This window comes from Erythrolamprus reginae, chromosome 2, assembly GCF_031021105.1.
Source record: "Erythrolamprus reginae isolate rEryReg1 chromosome 2, rEryReg1.hap1, whole genome shotgun sequence".
NCBI classification, from domain to species: Eukaryota; Metazoa; Chordata; class Lepidosauria; order Squamata; family Dipsadidae; genus Erythrolamprus; species Erythrolamprus reginae.
In genome coordinates this window covers 126,239,804-126,258,499 of record NC_091951.1, presented here as the reverse complement: position 1 = coordinate 126,258,499, position 18,696 = coordinate 126,239,804, and the positions used below count along the sequence as shown (strand labels likewise).

The 18,696-nt window shown below is 43.2% G+C and overlaps 1 protein-coding gene across 1 annotated transcript in view; it reads right to left on the bottom strand.

Annotated features, from left to right (window-relative positions):
- The window catches only part of AFAP1L1 (actin filament associated protein 1 like 1), a 98,803-nt gene extending 92,980 nt beyond the window's left edge, over positions 1-5,823 (bottom strand). The window contains exon 1 of the mRNA XM_070735884.1: positions 5,663-5,823. Coding sequence (XP_070591985.1) covers positions 5,663-5,678 — 16 coding nt within the window. The 5' untranslated portion in view covers positions 5,679-5,823. The remainder of the gene's footprint in view (positions 1-5,662) is intronic.
- Positions 5,824-18,696: the final 12,873 nt, after the last annotated feature.

Sequence of the window (18,696 nt, the reverse complement as noted above, 5' to 3'; positions counted from 1 at the left end):
CAGGATTGCAGTAGTATTTCAACCCGACCAAACCAAAGATCATATTATAACCACCCACAGTAACATCATATTAGTACCACCCATGTAAGAAGGAAAGAGGAAATTTATTTTATTTCTTGGTGCCTGAAGATACAATACAGCTGCAACAGAACTGTATTATTATGTTATTTTCTACTGAAACTCACCATCAAAACGTTAGTGTGTTTTAGCAGAAGCCAATGGTGGTCAAGTGCAGAAGAGAGTTTATTTATAGTCACATATCATAGCAAGGAACCCATCAAGGCTGTCCTCACAGCTGCTCAGATATTGTCGGAATGTGCACACTGTATATAGAGGAGATATGCGTAGCATTTCCAGACGTGAGCAGTTAAGATTCCACTGAGAAGAGAGGGAGTAATCTGCTACAAAGACTTTTTAAAAAAATCATACTGACATCTGTTAATCAGGTCACCAAGATAAGAATGTCTATATCACACCCAACAACTGTTCTGTGGGTGTCACTTGTAAAGTAATTGTTAGTACCTCTATATCCTTCGCATTAAATTTCCCCCTAAAGTTTCCTCCTATGCAGTGGTGGGCCCCAGCCTAAACAGGGGAACGCGGTTCCGGTGGCCACCATGTAGGGCGTAGCCTAGCTCCGGTGATTATGCTGTGCATGCACATGTGTGCATGCGCCACTGGCGCTTCCCTATGCCTGCTGTGCCCTGCCATGAGCACTGCCTTCCCCTGCCGTTTGCCCCTCGGTCGCCTTTCACGCCCGCTCCCAGCACTGCCCACGCGTAAATGAACAAACAAGTAAGTGCCCCCCCGCTTGCTGCCATTCGCCTTGCTCACCTCTCACTTGCCTCTCGCACCGGCTCCCACCACCTGCGCTGCCACCATTTGCCCCAAGAGTGAGAGGTGAGCGAGGCCAAAGGTGGCAAGCGGGCGGCGGTGGGGCAAACGGCGGTGGACACTGGTGGGTGGGCACTTACTTGTTTGCCCATTTCCAGTTTTTTTGCTTCTGCGCTTGCACAGAAGTAAAAAGAATCCGGAAACCGTGCACAGGCGCGCACAAGAGGGGGGAAATGGTGGCATGCCCCAGCCCGTTCCGGTAGGGCCACGAATGGTAGCCCACTCCTGCTCCTATGAAATATGAGCATCTATCCATCCATCCAGGGGTGGGCTTCAAACATTTTTAACAAGGGTTGTCTGCCCGGTTGCTGGGTGGGTGTGGTCATGGTGGGTGTGGCCTAGTCAGCCTCCAGCACCACAATGGGGGAATGAGATGGTTTCCTTGAGCCTCTGGGAGAGCAAAAATGGTCTCCCCAAACTTCTGGTAGGCCCATTTTTCGCCCTCCCCAGGCCATCTGTGCGTGCCCTTCACTTACCTGCATCCAAAATGGGCATGTGGGGACTCCTGGGAGGAGTAGGGTGGGTGGGGCAGGGACCACCAAGAGTGGGATTTGGGGGTTCTCCAAACTGCACAGAATCTTAGTTAGAGGTTCTCCCAAACCCCTGCAAACCCGAGCAGCCCACCCCTGCATCCATCCATCCACTTCTTTCAGAATAATGCTTTGTGAAGCTTATTAGAGGGATGTAGCCTCCAAAAACCTATGCCAGAATTAATTTCCTAGTCTAAGCAGTTCCAAGATATGGTTCTGTGAACTGATCTATTACTGCTTCATGAATGAGATGGGGGGGAGGCGAAATTGCTCTAGCATGACTCCTTTGCAATTTCTCTCCAAATGAGAGATAAAAGAAAAGTTGTCAGGAGTGACAAAGCATGGGCAATGTTTCTTACTGTCACTGAAATATTGCAATTAAAAGTGTAAGCCCAAATAATCTTAAAAATAAAGGTACAATATTTTGTACCTTTTATCTTAATCTAGTACTGTAATTGCAAAAGTTCATCCCCTCAAAATATAAACACATCATCTCAACTACTATTTCCCAATTTAGAACCTTTCAATTGTTACATCTAACTCTAGACCATGGTGGCTGAGAATTATGGGGATTATTTAAAGCCCTACATGGCATTGGACCAGAGTACCTCCGGAACTGCCTGCTACCGCACGAATCCCAGCGGCCGATAAGGTCCCACAGAGTTGGCCTTCTCCGGGTCCCGTCAGCTAAACAATGTCGTCTGGTGGGCCCCAGGGGAAGAACCTTCTCTGTGGCGGCCCCGGCCCTCTGGAATCAATCCCCCCCCCGGGAGATTAGAACTGCTCCCACCCTCGTCTTCCGTAAACTACTTAAGACCCACCTATACCGCCAGGCATGGGGGATTTGAGACATCTTTCCCCCAGGCTTATTATAATTTATGTTTGGTATGTATGGGCTGTTTGGTTTTTAATTATGATAGGATTTTAGTTTTTTAATATTAGATTTGTGCCATTATAATATTGTTTTTATCGTTGTTGTGAGCCGCCCCGAGTCTTCGGAGAGGGGCGGCATACAAATCTAATAAATTATTATTATTAATTATTATTGAAGCTCAAAACATCAAGATTATTCCATTTTGAGGAAATTTGATGTTAAAACACACTGGGATCCTCTGAGCTTAGTTGTTTCATTACTTAACTAGGCAACATCTTCAATACTAGGAGAGAGTGGGGTTTGTCACAAAGCAAGCCACTGCATTAAGAGACAGCAAGCCCCACTCCATAAAGCTTCTTAGTTGGATTGTGAAAGGTCTGCAAGAAAACAACCAAACTCAGTTCAATCCTGAGCTACAAATATTATCTTCTGTTGGTAGTTTTAAAAGATGCAAACCAATTTAAGGATATTCTGGTTGCACAATTAGCTGTGAGTGTGCCTAAGAATAATTGAATTGACCTTCTCTCCCCAACCCCACCTTTTTTTTTTGCTTTATTCTTCTACCTATGTCTAAAGTGAAATGTGGACACCTGAGACATATTATTTATTTGTTTGTTTATTTGTATCCCACCATAACTTAAAAGTAACAAACATATCCAACATACCCTCCTCCTCTTATTTTCCCTACAACAATAAACCCATTTAAATGAGCTGACTGAGTGTGACTGGCCCAAGATCACCCAATTGGCTTTCATGGCTAAGGAAGGAATAAAACCCCTGGTTTCTGGCTTTCTAGCCTTAATCACAAGACCAAAGAGGCTCTCTGTAATATGAAAGATGGTCACAAGATGCAGATTCTTATAACACCCTGAAAGCTAATGGATACTTTGCATAGTGATGCATGAACCCAGCACACACACAGCTTAAAAGAAAAAGCACAATTCAAAATTAAGAGCAGACCTCTAGTGTAAACGATCCCAACAGGGGTCTTGCCTCCAGGTGTGTTTGCATTATAGCTTCTCAAAATTCTAGGTAGCAGAGCCAACATTTTTCTGGGAATTCTGGCAGAGGGAATCCTTAACACATCTGGGAGACACCAAGTTGGAGACAGGCTGCCCAGAAGCCAATGGGAGCCGAGTTCACTCCAGACTGGTTTACCTATATGCCTTGCTACCTAGCACCAACACCATCAGGTTCAATGGCTACCCCAAAGTAATGTAGCCAAATGAACTCAGAAATAGGAACCAGGTTGACCCCTTTGTAGAAGCATATAACCCAGGTCAAAAGTCTCATCTCCGTTTGTCAAGTACTTTTGGATTGGCTAATCTAATTTTATACTTACAATAGTGAATAAATATGGAATCAATATGTCTCCTTGTATTCCAATCCCCCCCCCCCTCTTCAAAGCTGAAACAATATTCCTGACCTCTTTTCAGAGATTTTTTCCCCTCATGAACAATGCACAGATGGAGCCATGGTCTTAAGACTGCACGTTCTTTTGGAACACAGGTTGCCTTACAACACATGCTGCTCTTTCATTTTGCCTTTCCTGTCTCAGACAGGGGCATTTCAATGTTGTCTATGGAAATTCTCAGTCATTCTGGTCACGGTTGTCAACAAGAGGCAAGTGAACTTTCTGTTGTTGTTTTTTCCTTTGAAGACCTTTCGCTTCTCCTCCAAGAAGCTTCTTCAGCTCTGAGTGCACCGCTAAATATCTATGGAGATTCTCATTCATTCTGCTCATGGTTGTTCCCAAAATGTTTTTTTCTTTTCAAGAGTTGAAGAAGCTTCTTGGATGAGCAGCAAAAGGTCTTCAAAGAAAACACAGAAAATCCAATTGCCTCATGGGACAACCATCACCCAGATGACTGAGAATCTCTACAGACATTTAGCAAATGCAGTCAGAGCTGAAGCAGCTTCTTGGATGAGAAGCAAAACGTCTTCAAAGAAAACCCAGAAAGTCCAGTTGCCTTTTTTGGGGGGGGGAAGCACCTTTGGGGCACTTCAAGGTCAGGCCAGTAGTTGTCCCAGCAGACAGTTCACATTGATATAAGTGTTGTACCTCATGATGAGTGTATCTTTTATTTTATGTACCCTGAGAGCATATGCACCAAGACAAATTCCTTGTGTGTCCAATCACACTTGGCCAATGAAATTATTCTATTCTATTCAGAATAGAATCTATTCTATTATATACAGAATAGAATCTCGACGGGCTTTGCACCGAATCTCAAGCGCAGTCCCCCGACGGATGTAGCTAAGGGCAAAAGAAACAACGGCGAGGCCCGGGGACCGCCTGCCAAGGAAGTTCCAAGGAGCGCCATTTGGCAACCGCTCGCCTCCGCCTCCGGCGCGCAGGTCACACAAAGCCCTATTAAGAAGACAATGCCGCGGTGGGAAGCTTTTGGGCGCGAAACTACTCGCCCCGGTATCCTCCCGGTCTCTTCCACACCGGGGGTGGGGGGAGAGAAACTTCCCACAATTCTGCTTCTCCTGTCACGACGTGGTCGCGGCCGCCCCTTCGCAAACCACCACACGCGCGCGCAGGGACGCAAAACGCGCCTGTGTATACACGTATACACACACAGACACACACGCAAACCTAGCATGTAGGCTGCCGACGCCTTCCTCCCACCACACACTTGCGCTTCTTCCGTGCCCACCTAAATCCCCCCCCCCCGCGGCCGTCTTTCTCTCTCTTCGCGTTCCAGCCCCACGCGGGAATTGCGCCCACGCGGAACGTGTGGTGAATGCGAGCTCGAGTGGGCGTGGCTCGCCCCCACCTTCCCCAGGCCCCCAGGCCGATGGCTCTCATTTCAGGAGACCAACTTGCCGCGCGAAAGGCTTCCCATCGGCAAACTGGTGCAAAATAGATCCGAAGGGAGGAGGAAGCGCTCGGCGTCTTCGGGATGCGCTGCTAGCCTATGTTGGTATATAATAATAATAATAATAATAATAATAATAATAATAATAATAATAATAATAATAATAATAATAATAATAATAATAATAATAATAATATTGTGTATGAGATTTGTATGTTGCCCCTCTCCGAAGACTCAGGGCGGCTATTTAAAACACCCCCACACACACACACACACACTACCACCACCACCAGCAGCCCCAGATAGCCTGTCTTCTTCCCATAGCGGCCCGGGAGTCCCTCTCGCAGCCAGGAGAGACAGCGTTTCAATTATCGGCAGCAACATAAACAACAGCAGCGGCGGCGGCGGCGCCTTTCCCTGGAGCACGAGCTGGCGTTTCCCTCAGCCCGCCGTTAAAGATTTTTTTTTAAAATAAATCAAAATAAAAAGCATGCCTCGGAGCTAAGCCGAAGCACCCCTCGTCTCGGGCAAAGGCTTACCGCTGAGTCTGTCCATGGTCCCGGAGCGTGAACGGCGGGAGGTGGGAGACAGGTCCGGCGGCACGTGCGCCCCTGCCGAGATCGCCTGCCCACAACGGGAGTTCTCAGCGCGGCTCGGCTCGGGCGTGAAGCAGAGGGATGCGCGGCGCTCCACGGGCGCGCACAAATGTCAACCTCTCCACCGGCTCCCTCAAACAATCGCCCGAGCGGTCCCTCCCTAGCTGCCGCTTGCCTCCGCCTCGGGAAAGCCGCCTGGTCTTAGCGCCGTTCAGTTCAAGATGCGCTCTTCGCGGAGCCGGGGCTTGGGTCGACTCCGCTCGGTTGCCCCGCCCTTCCGGGCCAGGTGTGACTGTCTGTGCAGGACGCAATAACAATAGTCGCTGCTCTCCCCCGAGCGTGTGTGTTGTGCGGGGACGCCCAGGCTCGCGTCCCGGTTGCTCGCGCTTCCACACCTCCCTCAACTTCCTCTCTCGCCTCACTCGGTGGATGCGCGCCTGCCCATCTCCATCTATGTTTGCCCAGGGTGATGTTGGTTGCTTAACTCACATTTCCCATTGTTTTTTTCGGAGGGGGGGGGGAATGCAAAACACTATTTAAATAAATACAGTATAAGCGTAAGATTCATATAAATATAGATACTGTATATAGCTATGGATATAAATAGTAATTCTAAGCTACAGGACTGACCTGTAGGGCAATCTGTGTATACTTTTATTTATTTTATTTTATTATTTTATTTTATTTATATGCTGCCCAACTTCACATGGACTCCCCCTCCCTCGCCGCCCAATATTTGACATGTTTATCTGTTTGTTTCTTTGTTTGATTGATAGATTTCTATGCCACCCTTCTCCTGGGACTCAGGGTGGCTCACATTATGTAAGCATAACATTTGGCCTTTTATAAAGCCTATAATATTTTACTCTGCCAAAGTACATTTTCCCAGTGGCTCCAATAACGTCTTTTTTCCTTATCACATGTTAATTTTCTAACAATGTTCATACTCCATATAGCAAACTCTAGGTATTGAAGTCATAAAGACTGGGAAGTGTGTGATTAATACACTTGGAATATGCTTTGGCAATATGCTTTTTTAAAAATTTATTTATTCTTTGTCCAATATACAATACATATGAGAGAAAATAGACATTAAGTAGTATATATAAAGATAGGAAGTAAAAAAGAAGAGAAGTAGATAGGAAGAGAATATATATAAAGGAGATAATATATAAGATAAAAGGGATAAGGAAAGACAATTGGACAGGGGACGGTAGGCACATCAGTGCACTTATGTACGCCCCTTACTGGCCTCTTAGGAACCTGGAGAGGTCAATCATGGAGAGTCTAAGGGAGAAATGTTGGGGGTTAGGGGTTGACACTATTGAGTCCAGTAATGAGTTCCACGCTTCGACAACTCGATTGTTAAAGTCATATTTTTTACAGTCAAGTTTGGAGCAATTAATATTAAGTTTGAATCTGTTGCGTGCTCTTGTGTTGTTGCTGTTGAAGCTGAAGTAGTCGTTTGCCATTGGAAAGTGTAGGATGCCATTTATCTTTTTAAGTAAGAAAAACGCAATGCATTGGCTGAAGCAGACAAGATTCATGTTGTTTTCAGGTCTCTTCTGATGTAACAGCATAAGCAGTCCCCTTCTAAGTAGAATTAGGGGCTATACTCCAAAATTGAATTTAAGATCAATCTGCCCTTCTTTGGTTCAGCAGAAAAACTATCCTGGCTTGAAAACTGCTCTCCATGCAACCAATTCTCACTGTACTATACTGTCACTGCCAGCTAACTGAATTCTTTCTAGGACAAAACCTAGTACATGTCCACACTTTGAGACCTCCTTTTAAGCTAAAGCACAGGCCCTTCCACTTCTAGGCTAGGGATGAGTTGAAAGCAAGGTTGTGGGAATATGCCAGAATATTGCTAGCATGGTTAGCTGCAGGCAAGAAGGGTTCTTAGAAGTGACGGCACCAGGGCTTATTATACACATAGAAACAGGAGTAGAAGAGCCAGTTTGGTATAGTGATTAAAGAAATAGGCTAGAAACTATGAATTGTCCTGCTTTAGGCTCCAATCCAGTTAGATGTCTTTGGGCTAGTCACTTTCTCTCAATGCTAATAAGGCAATGGCAAGCTACTTAGAAAATCCTTCCAGTCAGCAGGAGCCAACACTGACATAAATGAAGGTAAAGAAAGGGGGAAAGGGGGGGGAGGGGGAGGGATACATTGCAAACCTACCATATATTCTCTACCCAGATAGGTTGCTGAATTCCAATGGGATTCAATTAAGGGCTGCTTGCCCAGAGTGTTTGGTTGTCTAAGTATGACATAGAATAGAATTCTTTAGAATAGAATTCTTTATTGGCCAAATGTGATTGGCCACACAAGGAATTTGTCTTCGGTGCATAAGCTTCCAGTGTACATAAAGATAGAAGTGATGAATATAGCACATACAAACTCACACCATCTTGTAAATGCAGCTCTAGATGCAGAATGTGATTCTTCTAGTACTTCCATCATCACAAGTGATGGAAGAACATCACCCACTACATTGGTGGGCAGCAGCGAAGCAAAGCAGGCAGAAGAAGATACTCAATCTCTTGCCATTACTTTCTGCTATCCAGCATTGGGGGCAGCTATTCAGGTGGGAAGGATAGCCCTTGATCAGTATCTGTGCTGTACTACTTCATTTCTGAATGTCTGCCAACAGACAATTCAGAAGAGCTGATGATAAATTTAATATCAGGGAATGGCTGGAGGCTCTTTAGCATTCAAAGACAAAGGCGGAATCCATGCCTGATACAGAAGTACAATAATAATGAAAGTTGGGGAGTTTGGCAACACAGATTATTCGTGCCTATAATCGTAGTAAAGAGTGACTAATAAAGATAGTCCTCGACTTATGACCAGAATTGAGCCCAATACAGTGGTACCTCTACCTAAGAACGCCTCTACTTACGAACTTCTCTAGATAAGAACTGGGTCTTCAAGATTTTTTTGCCTCTTCTCAAGAACCATTTTCCACTTACAAACCCGAGCCTCCAAAACTGTAACCGGAAAAGGCAGGGAGGAGCCTCCGTGGGGCCTCTCTAGGAATCTCCAGGGAGGAAATAGCCAGAAAAGGCGGGGAGAAGCCTCTGTGGGGCCTCTCTAGGAATCTCCTGGGAGGAAACAGGGCCTCCACCCTCCCTGTGGTTTCCCCAATGGCACGCATTATTTGCTTTTACATTGGTTCCTATGGGAAAAATTGCTTCTTCTTACAAACTTTTTTACTTAAGAACCTGGTCACGGAATGAATTAAGTTAGTAAGTAGAGGTATCACAGTAGTACTGTTGCTAAGAGAGAGATTTGTTAAGTGAGTTTTGTCCCATTTTACGACCTTTCTTGCTACAGTTATTAAGTGAATTACTGAATTGGCCAATTAATAACACTCTAGTTAAGTGAATCTGGCTTCCTCATTGACTTTGCTTATCAGAAGGTCACAAAAAGGGACCATATGTCCCCACAGGACAGTGCAATGGTCATAAATATGAGTCAGTTGCCAAGTCTCTGAATTTTGATCACGTGAGCATGGGGATGCTGCAACTGTCATTAATGTGAAAAATAGACATCACTCACTTTTTTCAGTGCTGCTGTAACTTTGAATGATCACTAAATAAACTGTAGTAAGTCAGACAACAGGCTTGTTAAAAGAAAAGAGAAAGGAGAGAATAGGAGAGGGAAGGATAAGAAAGGAGAGAAGAAGGAAAAGAAAACCCTACCTTGCAGCATTTCTCACAATTCAAAGTGTTGGTTATGACCTTTAAAGCCCTTCATGGCACTGGACCAGAATATCTCCGAGACCGCCTGCTGCCGCACGAATCCCAGCAACCGATTAGGTCCCACAGAGTGGGCCTTCTCCGGGTCCCGTCAACTAAACAATGTTGGTTGGTGGGCCCCAGGGGAAGAGCCTTCTCTGTGGCGGCACCGGCCCTCTGGAACCAACTCCATACGGAGATTAGGACTGCCCCTACTCTTCCTGCCTTCCGAAAACTCCTTATAACCCACCTTTGCCGTCAGGCATGGGGGAACTGAAACATCTTCCCCTGGGCATGTTTAATTTATATATGGTATGCCTGAGTGTATGTCTGTTAGTATATGGGGTCTTTTTTAAATCGTTAAATATTTTAAATCTGTTTAGATTATTTATGATTTGTTTCCACGTATTGTGAGCCGCCCCGAGTCTTCGGAGAGGGGCGGCATACAAATCTAAGTAATAAATAAATAAATAAATAAAATCTTACTGAGAAACAATACAAAATCAGATTCTTGGTATGATTCATAGACCGGTTGAAGTCATACCTCATCATTCACTTGAGGGTTTATCACAAAGTAGCCAATTTGGTCTAGGAATCTCTCCCCCCCCCCCCCGCCTTTTGTGGTCTTTCAATCTCTCCCACAGGGAACAGTGGTGCAGTCATCCTGTTGGCAGTGATTCACAGTCTGAGAGGCAAAACCCCAAATCTGTTTTATATGAAATATTAATCCCAGGTAAATATGCTAGATTTCAGTCATCCATCTGTTTCTTTGTGCAAGATTATTGTCAGGGTGACTTCAAATTTAGCTTGAATTTGGCAACTTGGATTTACTACCACATTGATTGATTTATAGTGCATTACATTTGTCTTCATTTTATCTCTGCTCCATTTGGGGGCATTTATTATTTACATTTTTACATGCTTTTAAAATGCACACATTGACCTAATATGGTTAAAGGTTAAATGAAAATTGGGGGGAAAGGAACTGTAAAAGGAAAGGAGAAAAAGAACTGAATAGAAGAACCTATTGGATATGATTTTTTTAACACCACATTCATATATTTCACCATTGTTTCTTTTCCCAATACTCATTTAACAATTTTATAAATGAACAGTGCCACTGTAAATTAGTGTCTAATTCAAAATATTAATTCCATTGCATTGAAATAAAAACCCAAACCTTACTTCCTCTGAAGCAGCCACTAAACAGAAAGTAATATTTTGCTATATTAATGACATTTTAAGATTATGATTGATTATGATTGATTATGATAAGTATGATTGTTGTTATTATGAGTATGGTTGTTTTGTTGTTGTTGTTGTTGTTGTTGTTGTTATTATTATTATTATTATTATTATTATTATTATTATTATTATTATATTTATTTCCCACCTTTTTAATGGTGAAAATATTTAAAGACCAGTCTCCTATTTTCCTCTCAAGACTGTGAGATGGATTGGACTGAGAGAAAGTGACTGACCCAAAGCTGAAGAGTTTTCATACCTAATGGTCAGGGATTCTAAAATTCACAATCTCCTGTTCTAGGCCAACACTTTCACTACTATACTGTAGGAAGTTAGCACCCACCCCAGTCCTAGAAAAATGAAATATTGTAGGAAATATTAAAAAGGGAGAATATTATATTTTCCCTAAAGAAGAAACATGTTTCTAAAGACATAAACTCAGAGCTTCTCCACTCCCAGCAGACATTTTGGTGCCAACCTATGTACAAGACAGAGGCTGGGCCAGCTTACCTACAAAACAAGACATCCTCAGGACATGATAGGATTAGCCCTCTACCCATCTCACCGCATTGCACCTGGGAAGATTACATCATCCAACCAAGCCTGGGACTCAAGACAACCTACAGAGTATGTTTGTGCTATTGCACATGCCCAAGTACCCAGTTATACATCTCCACCCCATGTCCATCAACGAAGCAGTGGAAGTGATGTGCCAGTGCCTGGAGGCTGTTGGGGCCGGATGGGTGTCAACAAACTCAAACTCAACCCAGACAAGACAGAGTGGCTGTGGGTCTTGCCTCCCAAGGACAATGCGGAGAGGAGCGGCATACAAATCCAATAAATAAATAAATAAATTCCATTATGTCCGTCCATTACCCTGGGGGGGGGAACTATTGACCCCCTCAGAGAGGGTTCACAACTTGGGTGTCCTCATTGATCCACAGCTGACATTGGAACATCATCTTTCGGCTGTGGCGAGGAGGGCGTTTGCCCAGGTTCGCCTGGTGCACCAGTTGCAGCCCTATTTGGACAGGGAGTCATTGCTCACAGTCACTCATGCCCTCATCACCCCAAGGTTCGATTACTGCAACGCTCTCTACAAGGGGCTACCTTTCAAAAGTGTTCGGAAACTTCAGATCGTGCAGAATGCGGCCGCGAGAGCCATCGTGGGGCTCCCTAGATTCGCCCACATTTTTGCAACACTCAGTGGCCTGCACTGGCTGCCGATCGGTTTCCGGTCACAATTCAAAGTGTTGGTAATGACCTTTAAAGCCCTACATGGCATTGGGCCAGAATACATCCAGAACCGCCTTCTACTGCACGAATCCCAGCGGCCGATAAGGTCCGACAGAGTTGGCCTTCTCCGGGTCCCGTCGACCAAACAATGTCGTTTGGCGGGCCCCAGGGGAAGAGCCTTCTCTGTGGCGGCCCCAGCCCTCTGGAATCAACTCCCCCCAGAGATTAGAATGTCCCCCACCCTCCTTGTCTTTCGCAAATTACTCAAGACCCACCTTTGTCGCCAGGCATGGGGGAATTAAGATATTCCTTCCCCCTAGGCCATTACAAGTTAATCATGGTATGTTTGTGTGTATGTTTGGTTTTATAATGAGGGTTTTTAGTTGTTTTATTAATTGGATTGTTACATGCTGTTGTTTATCATTGTTGTTAGCCGCCCTGAGTTTGCGGATAGGGGCGGCATACAAATCCAATAAATAACAACAACAACAACAACAACAACAACAACAACAACAACAATAATAATAATACTACCCACATCCATAATTCAATGCCTGGGGATGGCGAAAATAGCTTTCCCTGCCCCCTCCCAGAGGCCCTCTGGAGGCCAGAAACAGCCTGTTTCCCAACTTCTGTTGGGCCCAGTAGGCTCGTGTTTTACCCTCCCCAAGCTCCAAAGGCTTCCCTGGAACCGGAGGAGGGTAAAAACACCCTCCCCTATCCCCCCAGAGGCTCTCTGGAAGCCAAAAACGCCCTCCGAGAGCCTCTGTGCAAGCCAAAAATCAGCTGGCCGACACACACATGCATTTTGGAGCTGTGCTAGGGCAATAGCTCACGTGCCAGCAGATATGGGTCCACATGCCACCTGTGGCACCAGTGCCATAGGTTTGCCATTACTGCTCTAGGGTATTGATTTGCCAAAACAGGAGATTCTAATTATTTATTTCAGATTACTTGCAAGTTTGCTACCTGTTATCCTAGTAGTAGTATTGACTGTAAATTTGGAACCCTCAAAATATTTTTCTAATGCTGTCATGTTAGTAGTTTTAGAGTTTCTGAATGACAAATGTATTTGGTTCACATTTTAAAATTAAGAAAGGTCTTAATTAAATTTGTTGGTATTCCACAATTCTAGGTGTTGTGATTCAGCCTGAGGCTCCTCAGGGACCGGCTGGATGTCTGCCGGATCCATGCCCAGAGGAGAAGGACAGTGAACAGGAGGGGGAGGACCAGGCAGACTGGGGAGAGGAATGTCAGGAAGAAGAGGAGGGAGAGCAGCCTGAGACCCCCCCGGGGGGGCTCTCTCCAGCTAGTAGCCTGGATTCATTGGATGAAGACGCACAGGCTATAATAGACATGAGGCAGCGACGTGCAGCTCAAAGACGGGGCCAATTAGAAAGGTATTTCCATCCCTGAATTGGCAACAGCTGGGTTTGGGTGTGGTTCTCCTCAGCAGGGTTGAAAAGGCAGGCCCACCCTTACAGTCTTGTGGAGAGTTATCAACTAGGAGTCCTGTAACCTTGCTTCGATTCTCGGCATCTCTGATCTTGGTTTGTGGCCTAGAAGTCTGGAAGACTTGGGGGAGGCGTGGGTTTTATTATCTCCAGCGTTGTTGTTGCCAGCAAGAATCCTGTTTTATTGCCTGGCCTTCGTGAAACCTCTGTGAAGCTTCATAGTGTTCCTGTGTGTAAGAACAGTTTTTGTTACCTGTGTTTGCTTTGAATTATATAAACTGCCTTTGCTTTTTACCAGTGTGTCTGGATACTCTTTTTGGTTGGTGTTGGCGTCTGGGGGGACCCAGACAGAACACTAGGCAAGCTAAATTCATTTTACAAATCATCAGATATTTTAAAGGGCTTACAATTCAGCTAATATACTGCATTTTGTACGCCAGTATATTGCAAAGACCTATATTGTAATTACCTAAAAAAACTGTCTGATAAGTGATCACTCTATTTTCAAATATATGTATGCTTCCATGGTTCAATTTGTGCACTTTTCTGAAATACATTAGGTTTAGATTAAATAGATTAGTAGATTTTGTGAAGAGGTTTATTTTGTGAGTGCATCCATATGTGCCAGACGTACATCATATGCTGTGAGTCAGAGACCTATTCAACTAATCTACTGGAAGTGAAGCAAAAACAGCAGTAGGAATTATGAAAAAAACAAAGCTCTAGAGCTGTATAGAGACCACCCAACCTGATTTTCATGGCTGAGATTAGGCACAAACAGTTCATCTCATTCGGGGGATAGCATTTCCAATTCATTCCTGGTTCCACAGAATGTGTGGGTGTGGGTGTTTATATTTATTTGTTTGTTTGTTTATTTTCTAGAAAGTATAATTTTGCTTGCAATATTACTTTCGTGTTTTTTTTCCTATGAAAGTGATCCATGCATTGACTTTTTTTTTTTATATCAAAGCTAACAAATTCACATAAAAACTGGTGGGGAGATAATTTGCATTTTAATATGTATAAAAATCCTCAATCGATGCAAAGATCGCTACTAAATAAAAAATGAAGATTAAGCAATGCCATTAAACCTATATTCAAAACATTTTCTAAAAGAAACCTTTTTTTGCCATTTATCTAAGGGTTGACTACAAATTTCATTACCCAGAACAACAATATTCCATTTGCTTTGTATTGAATAACAACATAAAACTCTTGAATCTAATCATCTGAAACGTGGTAGAATTTATATTCTCCGAAAAATCAACTATGCTTAAAAAATATTTCCAATTATGTCATTTTTATAAAGTGATATTAACAGTTCAGTTTAAAAGGGAAGTAAATGTTTCATATTCAATTCACTATATATTATCTTCAATATGAGACTAAGATTCCTGCAAATTTACATCCATTTCAAATTACCTTTAATGGAAAGTGGACTAAAAGCTGACTAGTTATATTTTTGGTCACAGGGGAAAAAAAAACAAGTTGCAATTTTTCCACAGTTATGGAGAAACGTGGAGGTTTGAGGATTCACATCAAGTTTAAGATTTAAGCTTAAGTCTCTCATATATTTCTGGGCTATGCTCAGGTCTGATGCACCTGGGTGCGTCGGCCAGCTGATTTTCAAGCCTTCTGGGCCCATTGGGAGTTGGGAAACAGCCTGTTTTCATCCCACAGAGGGGGCTTTCCCCAACCTCCAGAGCCTTTCTAGGAGCCTGGGGAGGGCAAAAAATGCCTTCCCCCCTCCCCAGGAGGTCCTTTGGAGGCCGGAAGAGTTCCCTTTGCCAACTTCTGGTTGAACCAGAAGTTCCTCTTTTTTTTGCTCTTCCTAGGCTTCAAAGCCTTTCTAAGAGCTGGGGAGGGTAAAAACAGCCTTCCCACCCCTCTGGAGCTCTTCTGTAGGCCAGAAATGGCCTGTTTTAATTGGGAAATGGGCCATTTTTTGTCTCTGAAGGAGGTGGGGAAGGCTATTTTAACCCTCCTCAGGCTCCTAAAAAGGCTCTGAAGCTGGGGAGAGTGAAAATGGGCATGCCATCACATTCTGGGAGTGGGTGGTGGTGGTCACTGCTCATGTGCGGGGACTTCCCCATGGAATTATGGGGACAACACATGACCCCCCTCGCCTCCACCTTTGGCACATGAACCAAAAAAGATTTGCCATTATTGTCCTAAATCAATGGGCCCCAACCTTTTGGGCACCAGGGACCAGCAGATAAAGTTTTTTACATAGACCAGAAGGGGCATGGTTTCATGTGCTGGTTGCATCTTGCAGGTGGGGTTTTGCTTGTTTGCATGCCCAGTTACTGCCATGCCCTAGACTGGGGTTTGAGGACCACTGTCCTAGGGCCATCACAAATGGAAAGCAATCAGCTTGGGGCAGATCCTTTGACTGGATACTTTGGACACAAGGAGAATAACTTAGTGTCAGGAACAGAATAGACCAGGCAGGTCATACCTTCTGATTTATAAGTGAGATGTGTTGAGAGAGATCTGGAGATAATTCAGCAGCTTCTTCACCTTGGCCCCAAGAGGCAGAGTATAGCTGGCAGAACTTCTCCCTCTGGGAGGACGTTTCTGTTATTGTGGTTTTTGGCAGTAACAATCTTTTGCATCATGGCTTTATGAGAGACATTGCCGTACAGTTGATCCTCATCCCTGTCCTTCTTTCCTGTTCTTGTGCACCCTGCACCACAAGGAGGTCCTGAGCAAAACTCTGCCTGCCCTGTGGTTCCTTCTGTCCTGCATCTTCTGGTGATGAGCTACAGATTCAATCATTTCAAGAAGCACTGTCAATGTTGAAGACCTTTAAATGAAAAATTAAGCATGCTTAATGAAGCATGATTATTCATGTTCTTATCAAAAGAGTATATTCATTTTAAAAACTATTGACCTCAATCCATCACATTGCTAGTGAAGAAGATAATGCCCACGCCAAACACCCAGTTTCTACTTGGTAAGCTCCTTGAAGCAGAAATCATTGCATTTGGGTAGTCCTTGAGCAACTACATTGGTAAAGCAGCCATTTGTTTGATAAATATTTTCTGTAGATGCAATTTTTAAAGTACCGGTATTTGCTTTTGTATATTTCATGGATGTGAGCAAACAGCATCAGATTCACCTTCCAGATGTAATGTTTACTTGCCAAATGGAAAGGCTAAGTTGCTTTTGTTGTCATACGGCACTTTGTAAAGTAAGCAATTAGAGCTGAAAAAGATATGATTATCCAAAAACTTCATCTTTTATCTAGAATTTTAATTCTACCCTCCCAGCTTTTAATTTAACTGACTTTCCTTTAGAATAAACTAATGTCTGAAAATTGTTTTGAATTTGAAAAATGTTCCATAAATATTAAGTTAGCAATGACTTCAGACTATTTAATGGAAGCATTTAAACTCCAATCTTGTTTTACCACAGTATGACTTTCTTCCATGGAGCAGAAGATGTTTTACAGCAACTTTGGGCCACCTGGAACTCAGCATATATTTTATAACATGCTCTTCTCAGAATTCACTCACATCAATACAAATCAATATAAACATGACCAGAGAAATTTACTAATGCACTGAATGAAACTGAATTATTAACGCAATATTGTAAACATTATATAATCACATGAAGACGTTAGGATCTGTGGTTACTGGCTAGAGATTTATCTTCAGGCTGTTGTTTGGCACCCCTAAAGCAATACTTTGACATAGCCTACATATTGCCAACTCTGAAATAAGCTTCTTTGAGTGCACTTAATCTACGGTATGTAAGAATAGGATTATATAGAGTGTGTGAAAATTGCTGATTGCAAGATTTTCTTAGCTAATATGAGTAATACAATATACAACTTCACTTGGTAAAAGATAGCATTACTTTCAATATGTAATCAGCATTCTCTCAGCTAGAGTCAGTAGATCTATAACATAGAATTATTCATTTCTTCCTGGGGAAAATGTGTTGCATTCTTATATAATCATGGATTTGAGAAATAAGAAATAAAACACTGGAATCCGAACATTATGATTTGGAGATGGACTTTTTGACCATCTACACCAATTGTGAACTTGATATTGAAGTAGAATATAATAGAACAACAGAGTTGGAAAGGACCTTGGAAGTCTTCTAGTCCAACCCCATGCTTAGGCAGGAAACCCTACACCACTTCAGACAAATCTACATAAAAGTTTCCAGTGTTGGAGCATTCACAACTTCTGGAGGCAAGCTGTTCCACTGATTAATTGTTCTATCAGGAAATTTCTCCTTTGTTCTAAGTTGCTTCTCTCCTTTTTTTAGTTTCCACCCATTGCTTCTTGTCCTACCCTCAGGTGCTTTAGAGAATAGCTCGACTTCTCTTCTTTGTAGCAACCATTGAGCTATTAGAACACTGCTATCATGTCTCCCCTAGTCCTTCTTTTCATTAAACTAGACATGCCCAGTTCCTGCAACCATTCTTTATATGTTTTAGCCTCCTAATCATCTTTGTTACTCTTCTCTATACTTTTTCTAGAGTCTCAACATTCTTTTTCATTGTGGCGACCAAAACTGAATGCAGTATTCCAAATGTGGCCTTACCAAGGCATTATAAAGTGGTATTAGCACTTCACACGAGTCTATTCCTCTGTTAATGCAACCTAGAACTGTGTTGGCTTTTTTGGCAGCTGATGCACACTGCTGGCTCATATTTAATTAGTTGTCCAATAGGATATCTAGATCCTTCTCAGAGTTACTACAGTTGAGCAATGTACCACGTACACTGTACCTACCTGTACATTTTGGTTTTGCCTATTGCCTAAATGTGGAATCTATTGAATTTCATTTTGTTATATAGTGCCCTATGTTCAGGTCTGTCAAGATCCTTCTTATTTTGAGCCTATCTTCTGGAGAGTAGGTATTCCTGCCAGTTTGGTGTCATCTGCAAATTTGATGAGTTCCCCATTTTTTCCTTCATTCAAGTCATTGACAAAGATGTTGAAGAGTACTGGGCCTAAAACAGAGCCTTGGGGCTTCATGTAGATGCAGTTCCATTGAGTACTACATGTTGAGTGCAGTTGGTTAGAGGTTTTGAATCCATCTGGTGGTGTTGCTGTCTAACCCACATTTTTCTATTTTTTCTAGAAGTAGGTATGGTTTACTTTATCAAATGCCTTATTGAAGTCCAAATAAATTATATCGACAGCATTCCTCTGGTCTACTAATTTTGCCACCTTGTCAAAGAATCCAATAAAATTTGTTTGACATGATCTCTTTTTAGTAGAAGAACATCACTAGCAAAATGGATTTTCTTTAAACAGAATCAAAAATGGATACC